Source organism: Thalia democratica, chromosome 8, assembly GCF_965202585.1.
Source record: "Thalia democratica chromosome 8, ktThaDemo2.hap1.1, whole genome shotgun sequence".
In the NCBI taxonomy this organism is placed as follows: domain Eukaryota; kingdom Metazoa; phylum Chordata; class Thaliacea; order Salpida; family Salpidae; genus Thalia; species Thalia democratica.
The window spans coordinates 17,260,501-17,280,798 of record NC_139172.1 but is presented as its reverse complement, the minus strand read 5'-3'; the positions used below and the strand labels follow the sequence as shown (position 1 = coordinate 17,280,798).

At 24.1% G+C, this 20,298-nt stretch overlaps 1 protein-coding gene across 2 annotated transcripts in view; it reads left to right on the top strand.

The window, feature by feature from the left end:
* The first annotated feature begins 214 nt into the window (after positions 1 to 214).
* LOC145842167 (CREB-regulated transcription coactivator 1-like) overlaps positions 215 to 20,298 on the top strand; it is a 32,749-nt gene continuing 12,665 nt past the window's right edge. Inside the window, exons 1-8 of one of the 2 annotated variants that reach the window (XM_082949565.1) lie at positions 215 to 375; positions 1,583 to 1,720; positions 2,684 to 2,886; positions 7,063 to 7,193; positions 10,394 to 10,493; positions 10,560 to 10,693; positions 12,910 to 13,041; positions 15,277 to 15,434. In XM_082949565.1, the coding sequence (XP_082805691.1) occupies positions 262 to 375; positions 1,583 to 1,720; positions 2,684 to 2,886; positions 7,063 to 7,193; positions 10,394 to 10,493; positions 10,560 to 10,693; positions 12,910 to 13,041; positions 15,277 to 15,434 (1,110 nt within the window). In that variant the 5' untranslated portion in view covers positions 215 to 261. Of the gene's footprint in view, positions 376 to 1,582; positions 1,721 to 2,683; positions 2,887 to 7,044; positions 7,194 to 10,393; positions 10,494 to 10,559; positions 10,694 to 12,909; positions 13,042 to 15,276; positions 15,435 to 20,298 lie in introns of both variants that reach the window. The other variant, XM_082949564.1, reaches the window with a different exon arrangement.

Below are 20,298 nucleotides of genomic sequence, written 5' to 3'. Positions count from 1 at the left end.
CATTAAGACTGTACTTTTCTAATTGTTTTTATTTTTGTTCAAAAGTATTACAGTAGCAGCTGGAAGATATTGTTTAAACTCATTTTAAGCTTTTGACTGACACCAAGTGAAAAATTACTTGTCCTTTATGTCACGTGACTAAAAATTTATTGTGATTGGTTTAGTCAAGAAGTAAACATATTTTTATTGTAGTGAATTAAATTTATCAGATTAAGATAAGAGTAGCATACATTGCATTACACACTCAAAAGGAGTTGCAAGATGGCTTCTAATCCCAGAAAATTTTCTGAAAAGATTGCTTTACATAATCAGAAGCAAGCTGAAGAAACTGCAGCTTTTGAAAGAATTATGCATGAAGTTTCTGAAACTAGATATGTATGTTGTGTCATAATTTGTTTTTTATTTATAAAAGACTCTTTATTTTAGTTTTAGGAAGTTATAAAAAGCTTTAATATTTTTTACAATTTATTTTCGTTTATAATTAAAAGTTGTGGCTTGGTGGCTCTTAGGTCCACATAACTAATATGAATACTGTAAAAGTTGAAAAGTTTTAGATTAAAACTCGCTAGTCAGCATATAAACAAGAATTTTTTGATTGAAAAAGTTTTAAAATATATAAAAAAAATAACCTTAAGTAAGAAGAATGTAATGCTTTAAAATAATTATAGCTATTGTATTAAATGTATTTTTTGATAGTTTATTAATTGTTACTTATTGCCATTAGTAACATTTCTTAAGAATTTAAATATTATTTTTTTTTACGGTGTACCACAAAAAGTTTTGTTATAGAGAGATTAGTTTTATGTAGTTATTTGAAATTAAATTTAATATTAATTTTCAATTTATCACTTTAGTCAGTATACTGTTGAAAAATGGATACAGCTCTATCTTAATTTTTTATCATATAAAAAGTATTTTTTTTGTCTAAGGTCACAGGTCAAAGGAGGAAAACTATTTTAATAAGCTGATTTGGTCTTATTTCTATATTTTAACTAATAACTAATTTTTACTCTCTTAAAAGTTTAAAGTAACTTTTGAGGTATAAACAATTAAAGTTAGATAGTAAAGTTGAATATAGATATGTTGCCTTTCAAAAAGCATAAACTATAACAACAGCAAAAACTACTTTTTAAATATTTATCTGCTCAAAGATCTTTTAATCAAACCATTTCGAAATTTTAGTAAATTAATTTTTGCATGATCTGATAATATTTTTTAGTATATCACAGAAAACTTCAGACAAATATTTATAGACTAAATTTGTTTTTATGTTAACTCTTCTGAAAAAATACTTATAAATATATACAAGTAATTTTTGTTAGATGTTACAGATTAGGTAGAAAAAAATTAAATGAAATTGTTTTAAAACTATAAATAAATTAGCATTAATCTTCAATTGCTTTTATTAAGCTTTTTTAGACTAGGAAATAAAGTCGTACATGTTATCTAAACTACATCTTTAAAATATATTGAAATGTGTTTAAACTCATTAAAAAAGACCTGATTTAAAAATAGAATGTGAATGCATCCATTATTTTTTATAATAAAGTTTATCTTAAGATTAAATGTTAATGTTTTTCAGGGACAACCACGTCTTCACAGACCAACTTCATCAAACCATCTCCACCCGCACCCACCATACATTCCAGGCAGATCATTGTTGGGTGGGTCACTTCCCAATGTTAACACAATGGCTGTCAATCCTCAACTTGATCATATGGTTTGTTATTAACTTCTTTATTTGTAAAAGTAATTTTTTAGTAGATTTAAGAAAGTTGTATAAAAAATTTAAAGTTAAACATTTTAATGATAAAGATTATCTTTCAAACTAAATGTTTAATTTTATCTTAAACTTTGGTGATTTTTAGTATATACTTTTAACTTATTTTTGTTTTGTAAACTATGACCTTACATGTAGTTTAATTTTCTATATTCGCGTATTTAATTGTTACATCAAAAATACTTTTAACTTGATTTCTTTAACAGTTCAGATTTCTAAAACTAAAAAAATATTAATTTACCATATATATAAATTTTCATAGTACGAAACTGAAAGAGATCAAAACATAACTATATTAAATTATGAGAAAATAAATTTGCTATTTTTATCTATGCATTTGTTATTTAACTTAATTTGATTTCTTTGTATGTTAAAAGCTTTTTTTGTTTGTTTTTGTTTTGATAAATGAAAAAATATTTATTGTTAGTTAGTTTATAAATAGGTAGTCATAAGATTATAAATATACATTTTTTAAAGTTGTATTGTTCAATTACAGTTTATAAGTACTATTGTTTGCATGGCATTTCCACCATCAGATAAAGTCAGTGTCATAGATCGATTTTAGAAATATTTATTTTATATCTGATATTGTTTATTTTTGTTAGTGGTCATTGAAGCTTAGTTTGATTTTCAACTTTCACATGTACTTTGTTACATTTTATTAAAATAAAAAGTATTAAACCTTCTGTTATTGTAGTTTTTTAATTTTTTAAATCAGTACTATTAACTTATACCTAAGCTCATGTTTGTAGTTTGCTTATTTTTGTAAGTTTAGTTTTTAAGTTATAATTTTATATTAGATATGTTATATTTAAAAAGAATGTTTTAGTTTCAGCTGTTATACAAAAAAGTTCAAAAAATATGTACATATTTAATTAATTTGGATAATTTTATATTTTTCAGCATCATCGGCACTTTGATGAAGTAAAAATGATGTCTAGACATGCTGGTCTAGAACCCAGATATGCTGGTAGAATTGAGTCAAGACCTAGACCTTACGACCCAAGAAGGGCACCCGCACTAGAAAGAAACAGAAGCAACTTAGAACAAAACCGAACTAATTCTTCTATTTATCTTCCTCTACCCCCTGAGTCTAACTGGAGAAGGTTAATAGTTATTCAGTTATGTACAGTATCATTTTTCTCTAATGATATTTAAAATTAATATATATGTATAACTATTCAAAATATAAATTTAGGTGTTTGTTAACAAAAGATCCTAGTGAAACAAGTTCACTGGAATATATAATAAAAACAAATGTCGGTACAATAAAAGATGGATACTGTATAATTTGTTTTTATTATATATGTATATATATTTGAATTTAACAACTTATTTTTATTAAAAGGTATTTTACTTGCTAAAAAAATTAAAAACCATTACTCAGATTATTAAACTTAACAGGTGTATCATAAGCATTTGTTAGTCTTTAAACTACTATTGTTATTTTTTGAGCTTTTATGTACATAAAAATGTATGATACTATTTAACTAATATGTAATTTTGTATTATCATTTATATATGTGTAAACGAATCCATAATATAACATAAGATAAGCTGTAGGTATTAAGTACTAAAAACAAAAAGTACTTTTTAAGGTTTATGTTCAATAAAAAAATCTTAAAATTTTTTCTAAATTGTGTAAAATTTTACTTATATTTTTTATTATACTCTAGCAATCAACAAATGATACAATTTATGTTTTCATAACCTTACTGTAAAACCTTTTATAGAGTTAAGTATATTATTTGTTTTCATATAATATAATACTGTTAAATATTGTATTACTAAGTTTCAGATTAAATTGGAATCAGTTTTTTATACTAATTAGATTAATTTGCAAATAAAATAGATTATGAAAACTGTTAATTTAGCTAGAATGTTAAGATTGCCTTAACATTTTTATTCTATGAATGTTGTTGTAGTACACAGTGGACCCAAATCATGCTGAACCTTACATAATGAGTGAAGTTTTATATAGATTCAATATTTGTAAATATTTTCGAATGTTTTAATTTAGTGTAGCCCAATTTTCTATTCATAGAAATCTTAAAACTAATAAAACAATATATCTTAAAACAAAAGTTGTCTGACTTAAAGTACTACCTTCCTAAAATAGTTTTCCTTCATGCATTTTTGTATGTAAAAACAGCTTTATCTTATACTTAAAAAAGAGGTAAGTTAAATTCTTATTTTAATAATTATTGTCTTGTAACAGCTTAGTGTAAATGTTTTGTAAATGTTAAATTAAAATTTTAATAATGAAAAAGCAATTTGTCAATGAAACTTTTAAAACTATAGGGTATATCTGTAGAATTTTTTGGCTGAAACTGTCTAAAAAAGTTAAAAAATATTTTGTGGATTTTTGTAGAGTGTTTTTATAACCTTATTAAAATCTACTAAATGTATTGTTGTGAAGTATATTTGCATATATATCTGATGCTTTTTAGCCATGTACCTTAGTCTTTAAAGGTTTACTAGGTTAAAAAATACTTTGTTTCACTTTTTTGCGAAAAAAGAAAATCAAAATAGTTAAGAAAACTACTAATTGAACTTATTAAACAAAAACTTAAAAAAATGTTTTGTAAACTATAAAAAGAATTTTAAAACAATTGAAAAAAAAATATTATAAATCTTGATGTTTAATTATTTAAAGAAATTTATGAAAAAATCCTTTCAAATTGCTTTGCGCCAACTGGTATTACTTTTAGTGAAAAAATTTTTTTTAGTTTTTTTTTTTCAATTTCGTTTGAAGCTCTAATTGTGCTAGAATTTGGTTTTCTGGTCGGTAGTTTTGAAAGAAAATTTTACAATAAAAAGTCCAATGTTCATTTGCAGGTCCACTGTGTAGTATGTAGATAAGTATAATTAAAAGCCAACAGGTCACTGTGAACTGTGGAGATATATAAACTTTTGGTTTAATTTTTATAGTTAAGTAATACACTTAAAAAAAATTAACTTAAGCTCTTTGTGATTTGTAGTGAAAAATTAGTTATGTAATTAATTAATAATTAAAAATTGTTATATTAAAAACCATATTGTTATTTTTAGATGTTATAAATTATGTTTGTAATTTTTTTTGGTGCATGTTGCTTGTAAAAATGGGTTTTAAGGGTTTCACAATAAATGTTTGCTTTAATCATTTTATATGGTGTCCATTTTCTATACTCTAAAAAAAAGTCAAGATGCATAAATGCTTTTGAAGTGTCATATAAGTAATGTTATTTAAAAAAATATTCAAACAATTTTTAAATTATGTTAATTTTACCTAAATGTTACTTAGAATCAGTTTTAAAATTTAGTAATATTTCGTTTTCTGTAAATTTTGGGAATTAATTAAATACTCTGACAAACAAGTAAAAATAGTATCTATTAAATTTCATTAAGAAAATTGTAAACGCTATGCCATAAATGTAAATGTTACAATATTATTAGCAAGTAGTAACTTTAATATTTTCAATAAAACTTTACTCAGATTTCTCACAAGTATTTCATTACCTATAGCCACATTTATATTTCAAATACTTTTTTATTAAAAATAAAATACAAATTTTAAATTATATTTAGTAACACTATTTTAAATGTATTTTATGAAATCGTAATGGTTGTTTAACTTTCAAAGAATTATAAAGTTGGTTACATTTTGTTGTTTTACAAAATGCATTTGAACTGAAAAATAAAAAAATACTTCCACTAATTACAAATATTTTAAAATTGATATACTATTTATTTTTTACTTATGCAAGTTTGATTTGTGTAACTATACCTAAACTGTAATAATGTTCTAATAAAGCAAAATATTTATTTAGTTGCAACAACGTTAATAATTAAAATTCAAAGGAGTTAATGTACAGTCACCTCTTGCGAATCTACACACTCGTTTGGTTACGCATTTTAGAATTCTCAAAAAAGAAAGTTTGAAAAATTTACAGTATTGATTTTTTTTGTGTGTATTGAGTTGGTAATATATTTCACTTTTTGTATATTATTTATAAATGCTAATAAAGTAAGAGATGGATTTTCAACAAAATTGGGATTTTTGCATTTTTAATTGTGCCTTTCATAAAAACCTATCAAACTCTAGGCATTGCTCTTTATTTTTTAGGTGTCTTAGCCCCCCTTTATACCTTTGAATCAAACAACGTACAATTTTCAATTTAGTCAATATATTTATGGCATAAAGTTTCATTTCAACTCAATAAATCTCTTATCTTTGGATAAATTGTTTTTTGCCCAGGTAAAAACAAACTTGTCTTGTATGGTGTTAGATAAAGATATTTTTTCTAATGCCATGCAGTACAAGCTTAATCTTAGGTGGGCAAGGAACATAGTAGAAAAATCACTTTGTACACACCAATTTTATACAACATATGTACAACTTAAATAAAAACTATTTTTGTAAGCAAAAAGAGTGGCAAAGACCATAAACTGTATTTAATCAAATCCGTTATAAGAAAACAGCCAATATAGTATATTACCTACATCTCGTTTAGTTACGTTCACCCACTTAGTTACGCACTTTTGCTGTGTACACAATGTGCGTAGATTCGCGAGAGGTGACTGTATAATTAATGTTTATTAGTTACCTAATTTTAAACTTAAAAAAATCTAAATTAAATTAAAATATTAAGACTTTATATAAAAAACTTATCACAAGTTTTTTATTGTCTCAAGGATTTACTTAGCTAATAAAGCGCATCAATCATAAAATTTCTTGTATTTTACTTTTAACTTCTTATATAGAAAAAAGGCATAACGTTTTAATGATATAACCTAACTAAACAATTTCTTATAAATTATCGATCTAACTAAGAAAGCTAATATTGCTGTTTTTTATTGTTATGTGTGTCTAAATTTTACTTACTGTGAAAGTAAACTTGCAATCACTTTACATTGAGATAAAATTTAAAAATAATTTAGAAATAGTTACTGAAATTTTGAAATGAATAAAAAACTTAGTAGAAAGTCAAGTTAATTATCTGTAGATTGTAAGTCATAGATCTCCAACTTGCAAATATAGTATACTAAATATGTTTTATTTACACTGACTTTTAACTCTTTATAAAATGAACACATTGTAAAAAATGTATTAGTTTTTTAAATACAAAAATAGTTAATTTTTTTTACAATCAAGTTGGAAGTAGTTGAAGTGTTTGCTTATTTGTAGTGTCGTGAAGTAAATAATTTGTAATTTTTGTTGTTGCTTGGAATCTGCTGCTTGCCTGCACGTCATCACACGCACATTATTACGTCACAATATGTAGCCGATTTACATTGTCCAGGACCAACTCGGACTCGGCCCTCCACCAAACCGCCCTCTCCGCTGGTCAGCAACCCGGTTCTTCAGCTGCAAGTGGATCAAGTTTTGTTCAGGGCAATCCACACCACATGCAGCATCAGCACAACAGAAAAGGTTTACTAACTATATTTCTAATTTAATATTAAGATTTCTTATAAATTAAAACAAAAAATTTACAAATTAAGTTGATTGCAGGTTCTTTATTTTATGGTATTTGTAGTTATTTTGCTGTATGTTGAATACAGATATGTTTGTTTTTTATTCAAAACACTTTTAAGGGAAGTTAACCCAAACTATTTACAGCTTACAAATTATTGGTTTATAAACTTGGTTTTATGATTATGCTACTATTTGTATGCTGAAAAAACTCCTGCAAAAAATATCATACATATTGTGTTCTGTTTACAATATTTGTTATTTTTTTTGTAATCAATTGGTTATTTTTAATAAAAAACTTAGTACTACTCTCTATTTATTTCATAAAACCAAGGCAGATATATTAATGATAACTTTTATTTAAAAAATACAGTTATGGTAAACCAATAAACCTGGAGTTATATAAAAAAAATTTGAAAAAAACCCTAGAAAAACCTGGAATTATAAACTATTTTTATATTTAGAGTACACTAACCTCTCGCTTATTTACGCACATTGTGTCCACAGAAAAAATGCGTAAAGATACGAAAGATCGTAAAGATACGAGAGGTACCAAATATACTTACTATAATGGCTGATTTTTGATATTGCTTCTAGTTAAAAACATATTGGGGACTTTCCAACTTTTAACAATTTGTTTACTTTATTTATAATTAAATATGTTTACTTAATTTATAAAAAAGATTTAATTTATATAAAATAATAATACTTGTAGAAAATTTCACAATTTTTATAATAAGTAGTTTTTATCTTTATTTATATGTGACTTATTTGATACTTGACACTTATATTCTATTCAACTTAGTAACTTCAATTTGTAATTAAGCATTTGTTTACAATTAAGAAATGGTGTGGTGTCTATATTAAAACTTGTTTCTATAGCCTTTTACAAAAATATGCATTTGGTGCTGTATGGATTTCTTCTTTTGAACAAAAATATATAAAATATAAGAAACATGTTTAATAAAAATTGTTTATGTTACTACAACTTTTTTAAATTTGACATTTTCCCACATAAAGATAAACTTGTCTTGCATTGTATTATAGGTATATTAATGGATTTTTTGAGTAGGAATGAAATTTCTGATATACTGAGGTATAACTAAATGTTTATAAATTAGTAAAGGAACATAAATTTACAAAGTTTAAAGATATAGAGAATGAGTAAGCATTTAAAAGCATATTTTAAACTAAAAATATACAATAAACGTAATCTGTGCAATATTTAAAAATTAAAATTTTTATTTTTTGAATTTTTTGTAATTCTAAAATGCGTAACTAAACGAGAGTGCGTAACGTCACGAGTGCGTAAAGGTGCGAGAGGTTACTGTAATATACTTTGATTAAATACGAAAAATATATAATGTAGATAATTATTTGTTTCATTAAAAAATATTTTATACAAAAACACTCTTAAAGTAGCTATAAGTTTCTTTTTAATGTTGCTATACTATTTAAGACAGTTGTTAGATTAAATTTAATTCTATACTAAAAATAGAGAACAAAACTTATTTTTCAAAACACATGTATAAAAATTCAGAAAACCTAGAAAAAAATTTCAAAAACCTGGCAACCCTAGTAAAGGCTAACTTGATGACTTGCTGACTTGATTTATGAAATTTTTTATAAAAAGTCATCATATTTTTGGTTTTCAATTTTACAACTTTTTAACTTAAGAAAAGCATAGTTTTTGCACGACTTTGAACATTTTTGAGTTAAAATAGAATTTAGCTTTAGCTAATTTAGTTTCGAATATGTAAAAATTTTTAGTTAATTTATTCTTCACTACTAAATTGAAAATAATTTTACTGTATATATTATATTAGTAGGTAAAATTTTCCACCTTTTGCTAGCTCGATTTGATATTTTTCATTGTTTGCCGATATTAAAATTTGTGATGATTCATCAATTAAAGATTAAAATTTTGATTAAATATCAGTAATTTAAACGAATATTTAAAAATGTATATATTTACAGTCATTTTAATTTAATAAACAATAAGAAGAAGCTATTATTAAAAGTAGTTTTTAAAGGATTTTTGATAAACTTAAGCTAGTTTTTATTGACTCAGGCTAGTTTTTGGTTTCGTAGACTAATGTTATGCTTTAAAGAGTAGCAACCCTGAGTTAGTTCAAACTTAAATACAAAAATTGTTAACTAGTTGATTTAAACTTTAGAATTTTACTCATAAAATTAAACAAATATAAGAATTATACAAAAAAAACTCAAATGTTTCTTTCTGTATCTTTCGTCGCTAAATACCTTTATCAGGATTGCAAAAAAACTTGGAATTTTGAACAAAAACCATTAAAAAACCTTGAAAACCTAGAATTTTAAACAATTTTTACATGTTATGTAATAGAATTTTAATTTGACACAAAAATCTACGATAAAGATAAATTTTTTTGTCATCAACAAAATGTTTTTTTATTAAAAAACACATTCAAAGTAGCTTTACATTATCTTTTGAATATAGTTATACTACTTAGCACAGTTTTTAAACCTAAACTTAGCTTTAAAATAAAAATAGACCCAAAAACTTGTACTTTTAAAAAACCTAGAAGAAATTTTTCAAAAAAATTTGGCAACCCTGCTTTTTAATTATTATATCTCTAGTGTATTTTACTTATGGTTGTAATTAAAAGTAAAACCAAACAAAAAAGTATCGAGTTTAAGTAAATACCTAAAAATTAAATCTTAAAGCTATGGAATAGGTATTTCCAATATTACCCTGTCAGTTTTTTATAATGATAAACAATAGTAAATAAATATGGTAACTGATAAATGATTGTAAGTATTGTTTTAACTTAGGTTTTTACTACAAAAGAGTTTCTTTTATATGCATTTTTTGTGTTTTAATATTTTTATCTAAAGTGGTAGCTATTTTCAAAACTTGGTTGATTTTATTCTTTTTTATTTCCATTTTTATTTTATTTTTATTTATTTTATTTTGTTTTAACAAGCTATTTTTTATTTTTTTATTCTTATAAGTTATAAAAACTTTTTGTTATTGTTGCTATAGTTTAAATATGAACACTTTCAATATTTAGTATGTTTTTATTAAATTAAAAAGTTCATAGTTCTTTAATTAAAGAAAGAAATACTTGTATTGCTCGTCAAAACAATATACTAATGATGTTTCTATTCATAAATAACAGATACTTCAAACTACAACACAAACTTCAAAATGATTGACAAAATAATTCCCGACTTGCAAGGGTTGAACAGACCTAAGTCCTGTGAAGCGCCCGTCATAAAGTTTGTGTTGCTTAACGTGTAACCTTTGAAAAATCACAGAATAGTTGAAAATTTTGATATCAACAGTGTCGTCCACAGCGGACATGTGGTACCACAGCATGATGCCATGATGACCAATGGTCACCTGAATTACCATGGAAACCAGCAGTTGGCGTTGCCCCACCACCCGCCACAAATTGCAAACACTGGATCGTTACCCGGTTCGTGTGCTTAATAAGAAGCGATAAGTAAATTAAACGCCTTATTCATTAAATTCATTATATCATTCATTAAATCAAAAGTAAAATAAAATTTGTAAAATATTTTTACATATCATAATTTATTTTTGATAACATTTGAAAACTATTTTTAAGTTTTGTTATATTGAGTAAACTTTGTATATGGTATTATTTTTTATTTTTCTAAGTTTTAATATATATAGTTTATACTTAAAGCTTTCGAAGTCTTTTTGCCAAAACAACTTGTAAAACCTTGAATTTTAAAAATCATTATCTTCAAAAGTTATACATAGTTTGTTGTTTTTCAATTTTTAAATGCATGATCTTAATTAATATTATATTTTTGATTAAAATTTTAGTTTTTGTTGCAATTAATATATAATTTCTTTTAGAAACTTAAAAAAAAAAACTAAAACATAAAACTATAAACACCTTACCTAGTTAATACTTTAAAATATACTGTTTAGTTTTTATATACAAACTTTCTAGTTCATTCTAACCAAAGATTTAATTTACATACTTGTTAAATGAATTTCTATAATTTTTTTTTTAAATACTTAATACATTAAAAATAGCAAATTTTTCTATGTTAACAAAATAACTTAATTTTACAGAGTTTTAATTAAATACATAAGACATTGTAATGACAATGTAAAAGCTGTTTTATTTGCTAAAATACATAGTCTAAAAACTTAAAATTTGTAATAGTTCAGTCTGTTATATATGTTTAAATTTTTGTTTAAAAAACATATATTTACACTATAAATGTTAGTAAAGTTCTTTTAGTTGTATTAATACAAAACTAGTTCAGTAAAAAGTCATCCACCATGTCAAACAAACAAAAGGCAATAAATTTTCAGCTTTTCATTTAAATCGCAAATTTATTCGTAAAGCGCAACGCCTCAAAAATTTCAGCTTTTAATTTTTTCTTTCAGCTTCACTCAGGTTTTCTTTTGATCTTTCGGCTTTTACTGGCGCGCGACTGCCACCAATGTGTGAAATGATAAGGAAGCTTCTTGTGAAAAATACTAGAATTGCTGTTTTCAAATCTCGCTATTTTTGTACACAAACTTTAGTACAACCACTTTATTTGTTCATTTACTGCAAATACATTAAAAAATGTTGCGAATTCATTTAATTTTATTCACAAATAAAGAAGAACTGATTTTTTTGATATAAAGTAAATGTTTATTATACTATAGTTATACTCTTAATTTTTTTTTGTTTCTTACAGTTATTACCAAATAGTTATTACTTACTCTACCCACTACAGATTATTATTTTTTTTATATGTTATAAATCAAAAGTTAATTATACTTTATCTTCTTATTAAAATATTTATTTAAAAACAACTATTACGTTATAAAAGTAAGTGTACTTACAAACTTAAAACAAAATAAGTAAAACAGACATCTTTTAATTTTATATTTTAAATTTTCAAACTATATTAAATTTAAGAGATTAAATAACATTCTCTATCATTGTTTTAACAGTGCAGTTTAATACAAAAAAAACATCTTGAAGGTTAATGTTTGTTTGACAATTTTGAATTTATAAATTAAATACTTGAGGGTTGTAACATTTGTTAGATGTAAATTTAGTTACTGTAAGTTTTTAAAAACTACTTGACTTATATTATCTATTACACAAACAAACGGGCATAAATTTTTATTTTAGTTTTAATATTTTGAGAAAATGGTTTAAAAAAATCAAAATACTGTTTCGCTGAGCTTAAGTAGTTTAAATTTGCTTAATTATCATATAGAACAAATGAAACTTTTATTTAAAAACAGTTTGTATTATATGATTAAGATTATGACAAAGTTACGTAATTTGTATGGGTTATATAAGTTTGTTTAACTCACTTTATGTAAATAAAGATGTCATTTTTGTAAGTTTAATTATGTTTTTGATAGTATTACTTTCAATAAAATTTTAAACAATATCTTGATGTTTTTGTACAAGTTACAAAAGACTTAGTTCAAATGATAATATGTTTTCAACGTTTTATTAATAATATTATATTTTTCATCTAGGTTATTGTGATTTTACTTATGATAAGGAATAAGCACTGTGTTTGTTATTTAATAAAGTTCGAGTACAACAATGCTTTTTTATCTTTTGTATTTTTTTTTAGTTAATTTATTAAAGCTTGCGTAGTTGTTATATTAAAATGTTGTTTTTACAATTTTTTTCAGATTTGTCGAGCATTCAGCTGCCCTCAACCCTCATGCAGCAATCTAACTCGCAAATAAGGGTACACCCCCAAATTGATGCTAACATACAGGGTAGAATGAACCCGCCCAATGTAATACCTCCATATATCAACAGTTAGTTACCTGTTTTTTTAGTTGTTTTGAACTAAGTTTTTAATCAGCTGCAGTCACTGATGTACTCACAACTTGAATTTAGTCATTTAATAAATTTAGATTTTTTTAAGTTAGTAAGATATGAAAGCTACTTTTTTAGATGATTTTTGTAGTGTATTTAACTAAAAAGCATTACTACCAACGAACAAGCAATAATAGATTTTAACAAATTCTCTAGTAAGCATAGGTTTTGTGAATCAATAAAAACATTAAAAACTTTTTTATTGTTTTATTGTTGAAGTTTACTCTAATTTTATATTTATAATTAATAAATTTATATAAAAGTTTATCGTCTTAAATTTAAACAGTTAGGTAAAATAAAACAGTATCAAGCAATTTTATTTAAATCGAGGCTAAGATATCAAATCTGGGACTTTAGAAATACATATTCTTGAAACAAAAGATAAGAAATATATCGCAAACGTTATAAAGTTAAAGTTATTTTTTTCAATTAACTTAAAGAAAAATTGTGTTTTAACAACAAACTTAAACTGATTGGAAGTTAAAGTAAAATAAAAAAATTCTAAAAAAACAAAAAATAGATTAAGATAAATAATTACTATTCATTGTATTGTTTGTTATCTAGTTACCTAAAAAAACAGGAATATTTATATAAAATGTTTTATAGTTACAAAGTACATAATATAAAATTTTTGCAGACCAATACAATAAAATGAAAAATAACAATCAACTTAAGTTTTAAAAAGTTGAAACGAAAATCTGTTTACAATTTTTATAAGTTCTAAATTATATTAGTAGTTATTTGTTGAAGAGTTGTTAATAAATTTATGACAAAATTGTTGTACTTTTCACATGAGACTTTCCCATTAGCTTAATCCTTAAGACTCTACGTTTTCTTAAAAGAAAACACTTGAAAGAGATCTTTCCTGTATTAAAAAAATAAATTCTGCTTATTTAAATAGAATGTTATTTTAGAATTCTATTTGAATAAGCAGATTGAATTTAGAAAACAAGATCTATTTAAAATTTTTCTGATTAAAGAATTGAGACATTTTTTCAAAGGTATTTTAACCAACTTTCTAGTTAAGTCTTTGCATAAGTTTAGTTATTATAAAAGTATCTTAAGATTATTTTTAGTAATTTTATATGAACCTTAAGCTTGAATTTATGTTTGTTTTCTAATAAATGTATTTATATAAACTTTTAACATTTGGTATCCGTTTTTTATATAAAAGTACTTATAGGAAAAAAAACACAAAATAAATTTCACACAACGTCGTTTAAATAAATAAGTAACTCACACATTGATTAATGGCTTACTTAAATAAAATAAATTGACTTAAGTATTAAGAAACATATAGATAAAAATAACCTGACAATTTGAAAAATTAAACACTCAAGGGGCGTTTTTTAGGTAGATTATTTATTACAGATAGCAACAAGTTAATTAAAAATCGATAAAAACTGCGTTCTATTCTGTTTTTCAGCAAATTTTATTTTGGAATAAATTCATAAAACTTTACAGCTTTAAATATACTCCTGTTTTTTGGAAATGTAAAACAAAATTTAATACTTGATAAAATGTATATACATTGTTTTTAAAGAAAGTTTAGTCTATGTACGCTGTAGTTTATTTTAATATCTGTGAAGGTTGAAATAAAAGTTTAAACTAAATTATTTTTAGCTGCTGAGTTTCAAGGAACTATTAATTATATTATAAATTTTAAATTGTTAACTTGAAATAAAAGTATTATAGTTTATTGAAATATTAAAGTTAAGTCACAACGAAAAAAAAAAAACATAACTCTATTTAAATTAAGCAATTCAACATAAATAATAATTAATCCATTTAATTTTCAACTTTTTTATAATGATTAGTTATTTTTTCTCAGTAATAAGTTATGTTTGTATATACGAAATTACTTAAAAAATCGAACTGTTATATATTACCCATCATTAAAAGTCTTCCGTTTTCCTTGATCATTCAAATTATATATCTAGATAAAGTAGTTTATTGTGTACTAGTATTATTTCCAATTCAAAATTTTGTTTAACTACTTTATTAACAAAATTTATAAGGAATAAACAACAAACTTACTACAAACTTTCTTAATTGTGTCAAAGCAAAATAATTTTTTTACTGCTTTAAACAATCATGGTGAGAAAATTAAACAGTATAAGTTCTGGTTTTTAAGTTAGCACCTTCAAAATTATAGTTAAATATTAATAACACAGAATTTCCGCGACCTTCATCGCCGGGGAAGCACCGAAGGCACACGCACAACGGGCCTTCCCCGCTCATATTGGAGGAGGAAGCTCGGAGGATCAAGTACCCGTCGTCAGTCACCTCGCCCAAGATGAAGATGGCGTCCCCGCCTGCCAACAACAACAGGGTTGGTCGTTTGTTTGGCCATTCGTACTTAGATTGAATCCTTGAAAGTCGTTTTTCCTTTAGTTGATATAATTCCTGTTGTTTGGATTGTTTTATGTACTTTAAAAACATAAGAAATACAGAAAAACACACATTTTTCAACAATAAGCAAGTATGGTTTTGTTTTTTGAAAAAAATTATTAATAAATAGTAAGAATATACAGTCAAACAATCTAATTTTTTAAGCTGTATTTAGTAATACCAACACCTAGCATTACTAAATTAAAGTAAATTAAAATAAAACTTAATCTTAACCAGTTTTAGAATAAAAAATAAAAAAATGAAATTTTAGTTTCACATGAGATCTAAAAGATTTTTTTTAAATTAAGTATTACGTTCTTTAAAATCGAAAATAATTTAATTTCCAATAGATTTCGCTGTATAAAATTGAAAAAGTTATGTATATATTTTTTCCTAGTGCTGGATCAATTTTTAGTTATGTTTATCACAAAGTTTAATTATGTATAACAAAGTATACTGGATATTAAGGTTATGAATTTAAAAGTAAAACAGTAAGAACTCCAAATTTAAACAAATTTAAGGTGACAGTACACAAGATAAGCTTTTTTAGAATTTAATATAATGCTAAGTTTTGTTAAAAGAGCTTTGAACAGTAATAAACATTCAAATTCAAATAATAATTCAAAGTTTAAACAAAACCAATAATGCTTTTCATTCTGTAATTACACATAAAGGGTTGCCACTCGGTCAGGAAAAGTCAGGAAATCAGGAAAAGTCAGGAAAAATTAAAAAAAAGACAAAAGTCAGGAAAAAATGGGGGGTTTTGAAAAAAGGTCAGGAAAAGTCAGGAAATTTGATAAAATTTAAAAAAAAGTCAGATTTTTTCAGTTTAATTTTACAAAATTCCTTGATTTCCAAAGCCTTTAAATGGTAAAAATTAATTAAAAGTCCTTTAAAGTCAGAAAAAGTTCCAAAATGTTTTTTACAAGTTGATCTTATTTTATAGAGTTTTTTCTAAGCTTCAAGATGCTTTTTATCGTTTTTAAAAATTCGAAATCTTTTTTAAGATATGACCAGTCAAAGTCGGGCCCCATAATAGGTTCCCTATAGGAAGGGAAAACTAAAACATCTAAAAAAGACTTATTCATTTAAAATCTATCTCCTCCTACATTTTTCAAGCAATCTTTTTCAAACTTTTACAGTCTAATCTTTATAAAATAACAAAAAAAACGTTACTTTGGAATTAAAAGAAAGTTTTTGTTAAAAATATATTTTTTTTGAAAAAAAAAATCACTATCTTTTTAATTTTTGTGATAAAATTTTGATTTTTTATAATTATTAAAACTCTAAAGTAACGTTTTTTCCTTTTATAATAAGGAACGTTTCCTGAAAATTTGAAGAAGATTGCTTGAAAAATAAAGGAGGAGATAGGTTTTTAGTGATTTTAAAAATTTCTAAGAAAATTGACCCTAAAGAATTTGCGGTCTATACATTTATATCAGAAACTTTTTATAAAAAATTAAATATATCAAAAGTTAATTGATATTTTTGAATTCCATGAAAACTGGCTTGTAGTTTGTACTTAAAGCTTTCATATAAAAGCCAAAGTTAATTTTTGTAAAAAAAAATGTTAAACCCCCCCTCTATGGCCTTAAGAGTTTGATTTAGAAAAGTCAGGAAAATTTGTGTAAAAAGTTAGGAAAAAGTCAGGAAAAGTCAGGAAATTTTTCTCAGCTTCATCAGTGGCAACCATGCATAGATAAATAAGGTGTTTTCAAAAATTTTTTAAAGCAAATTTTATGGTATAAAAATAAACTTAAAATATATAATGAAATAATTAAAACTGTGCATATCAAATACTAATTCATTTTTATTGAAAATTGTGAAGATAAACAGCAGCTAAAGTCAGTGGTCTTTTAATTCTTAAAAACCTTTAAAGGAAAAGTCTGTGCACACTACATTGTTAAATAAAAGCATTTAGTATAAAAATAAAATTTGTTTTATAAATTTTAATTTCAATTCAAATTTAAATTTCAAAAATATGTTCAAAAAATAGTTATTTCAGAATAAGTTTGTTACAAAAAGTTTACACTGCAATGTTTTTTCAAATTTTATTGGGATCTCTGTTCAAGGTATTTAGACAAGCAAACACAAGAATTGAAAGTATGTAAGGTTTAAAAATTTTACTACTTAGTGAATTGCCGTAATTTTGCCTTATTAGTATTAATAATTTTATTTTCATTACAAGTTTACTTAGTTTATCACATATTGGGAAATAGCTGACCAGTAATTATACAATAAGATATACAAGATACACAAAATCAATAACACTAAATATGTTTCGAGCAGTTCTCATCAGTAGAGTACAAACTTATATAGTAACCAAGTAGTCATAAAGTAATAGAAACAGTAAAAAAGACAATAGCAATTAGTAACAGTTGAAATTATTTAAGTTTATTTACATTATAATTGACTTACAGAAAAACTACACATTAATATAATGACAATAACACGCTTTATAAACAATAACGAAAATAAAGAAACAGTATAATCAATTTTTTCTGCTTACATAAAACAGGTTTGCTTGATAGTATACAAATAGCTTTTAGTTTTATCAAATCGAAAATGTTACTACAAACTTTAATAATTTTAAATATATTTAGAGTTTAACTGTTTGCTCATGTTGAGTTATTTACCAAATGTTCTGCAATGGATGAACGTTTAGATGCATTTAAAACTTTGACCGATATATTCAGTTTATCACTACACGGTCTATATACAATTTGTTTAATTTTAAAACTATATTTATTAATACTTACAGTTACATTATTAAATTAAAGTAATATTAAAGGCTAGCATTGCTATACATTTTTATGTTTAATATTTTAAAGGTAAGTTGATTGTATTAGATTAATGTTTTAAAATATATTATGTAGAAACTAAATATTTTTTTTTTGTTCTACAACTTATACAACGTTTACTAATAATTTGACTTGGTTTTAGCTCTTTTTAAAACTTCGAGTATCACTATTTTGTTTAAGTATAAATTTCAGACAGTGAAATTTTAAGTTTTTCATCAAGCCAACTAATAAACTTTAAAGTATACAGTTTGTGGGCACTTTATTTACTAAGTGTTAATTTTTTTAATATTATACTTTTAATAATTTGTTTTAAGTAATTTTTTTTTGTTGAAATTTAAGCCAGTTAAAGTAATGTTTGTTTTAAGAAAAAAATTAATCGATACACTTAGATTATGTATGTTTAATCAATAAAGCTTATTACTCGTTCGACTGTAGGCAAGCCTTAAAATATACTATCACAGATCAAATTTGGTATTTTTATTTTAGAGTAAAGTATCCAGATTCAAAAAGTGTTTATTCATTAGTTCTTAGTAGTTTTGATTATGGCTTATAGTTAAATATATTTTAACATTTTAAAAACTGTTATAGAATTTAGTTTTTTATTCAAATAAGAATGCTTAGTTTGTCCGCCTAAAAATATCTTGGTAAAATAAGTAACAAAAAATAAAAATAATTCAATAATGCTTAAGTGTTATTAATTTTTGTTTGTAAAGTTTTTAAAATAGTTCAGGCATATAATCATATTTTAAATTAATTACTATGTTGACCTTTAAAATATTTTATTTTGCTGAATTTATCAAAAGTTTTGTTTTATAAAAAAACTTATTTTATAAAAAATAACCAATATATTTAACAATAAGACTATTTAAAATTAGCAGATGCACTAAGCATTATAAATTTAGACAAAAAATAAACAATAAACCTTTTGTTGACTTCTTACTTATTTCGCAAGCAACTAAAAAGTTTAGCCTAAAGGTTCGATCGAGCTCCTTTTATTTACTAAAACAAAGATTTTAAAGCTGCAAAGCATAACTTTTGTATTTGACTTGATAGTTTATTAAAACTAAATCGAATTTATATTCAGCTTAATATTTTTTCGGTTTATTACATTTACACTTACCGTTTCAACGTTTCGTAATTTAATAAAACAAAAATTTAATTTTAGCATAAAGTAAAGTCTTAAAAATTGTATACTAAGCAATGATCGAAATTATGGGCTCAATCAGCTAAATAGGCTATTTGTTTTTAGATAAAAAAAAATAGAGATTACGTGTTTCAAAATTATATTTTCAAGAACAAAATTACTATGATACATCTTACACTAAATTATAAAATCTAAGTGTTTACAAACATATGTTTGCTTTTAAAAACAATTTTCGGCGGACACAGTAATTACAAAGTTAGGCAAACAAAGTCGACATCTTTAAGTTGAAACGGCACAAAGTAGCAGTTGAAAAGTTAATATTTGCCAACGAAAACCTATCCGCTCTCAACACGAAAGTCACTGGAAATTTGCGGTGGAAAGCAAACGAGAGAGGGCAAGTTCTCTCGAATTTTATTTTCAATTGAGCGCGAAAGCGTTTCATTGTCAAGTTAATCATGGCTCAAACATATCTCTGAACATCTTATTTGTTATCGATTTCAGTGTTACCCTTCGCCCAAGTTCAACTAAGAGGCGAAACTTTTGTGCTCACAAATGTCTCAAGTGCTTTTAAAAACCAAGTGTAATTTCAAAAGCGATACATTGTTCACTAAGAAGTAGCTAGCTATACGGCTCTTTTTAGTACATATTTTGTAATATTTTAGGAACAAACAAAATAGAAAATTTACGTTTAGTAGTACTTGGCTATAAACTTTATATTAATGTTTAAGTAAAAAAAATAATTTTAATTAACAAGTTCTAAATTTATGTGTGCTTTAAATAAACTTACCAAGATACTTTGAAAATTTTGAAACTTTTTACTTACTATTGCTGTTAAAAAAATATTGTTGAGGTAATTTTGT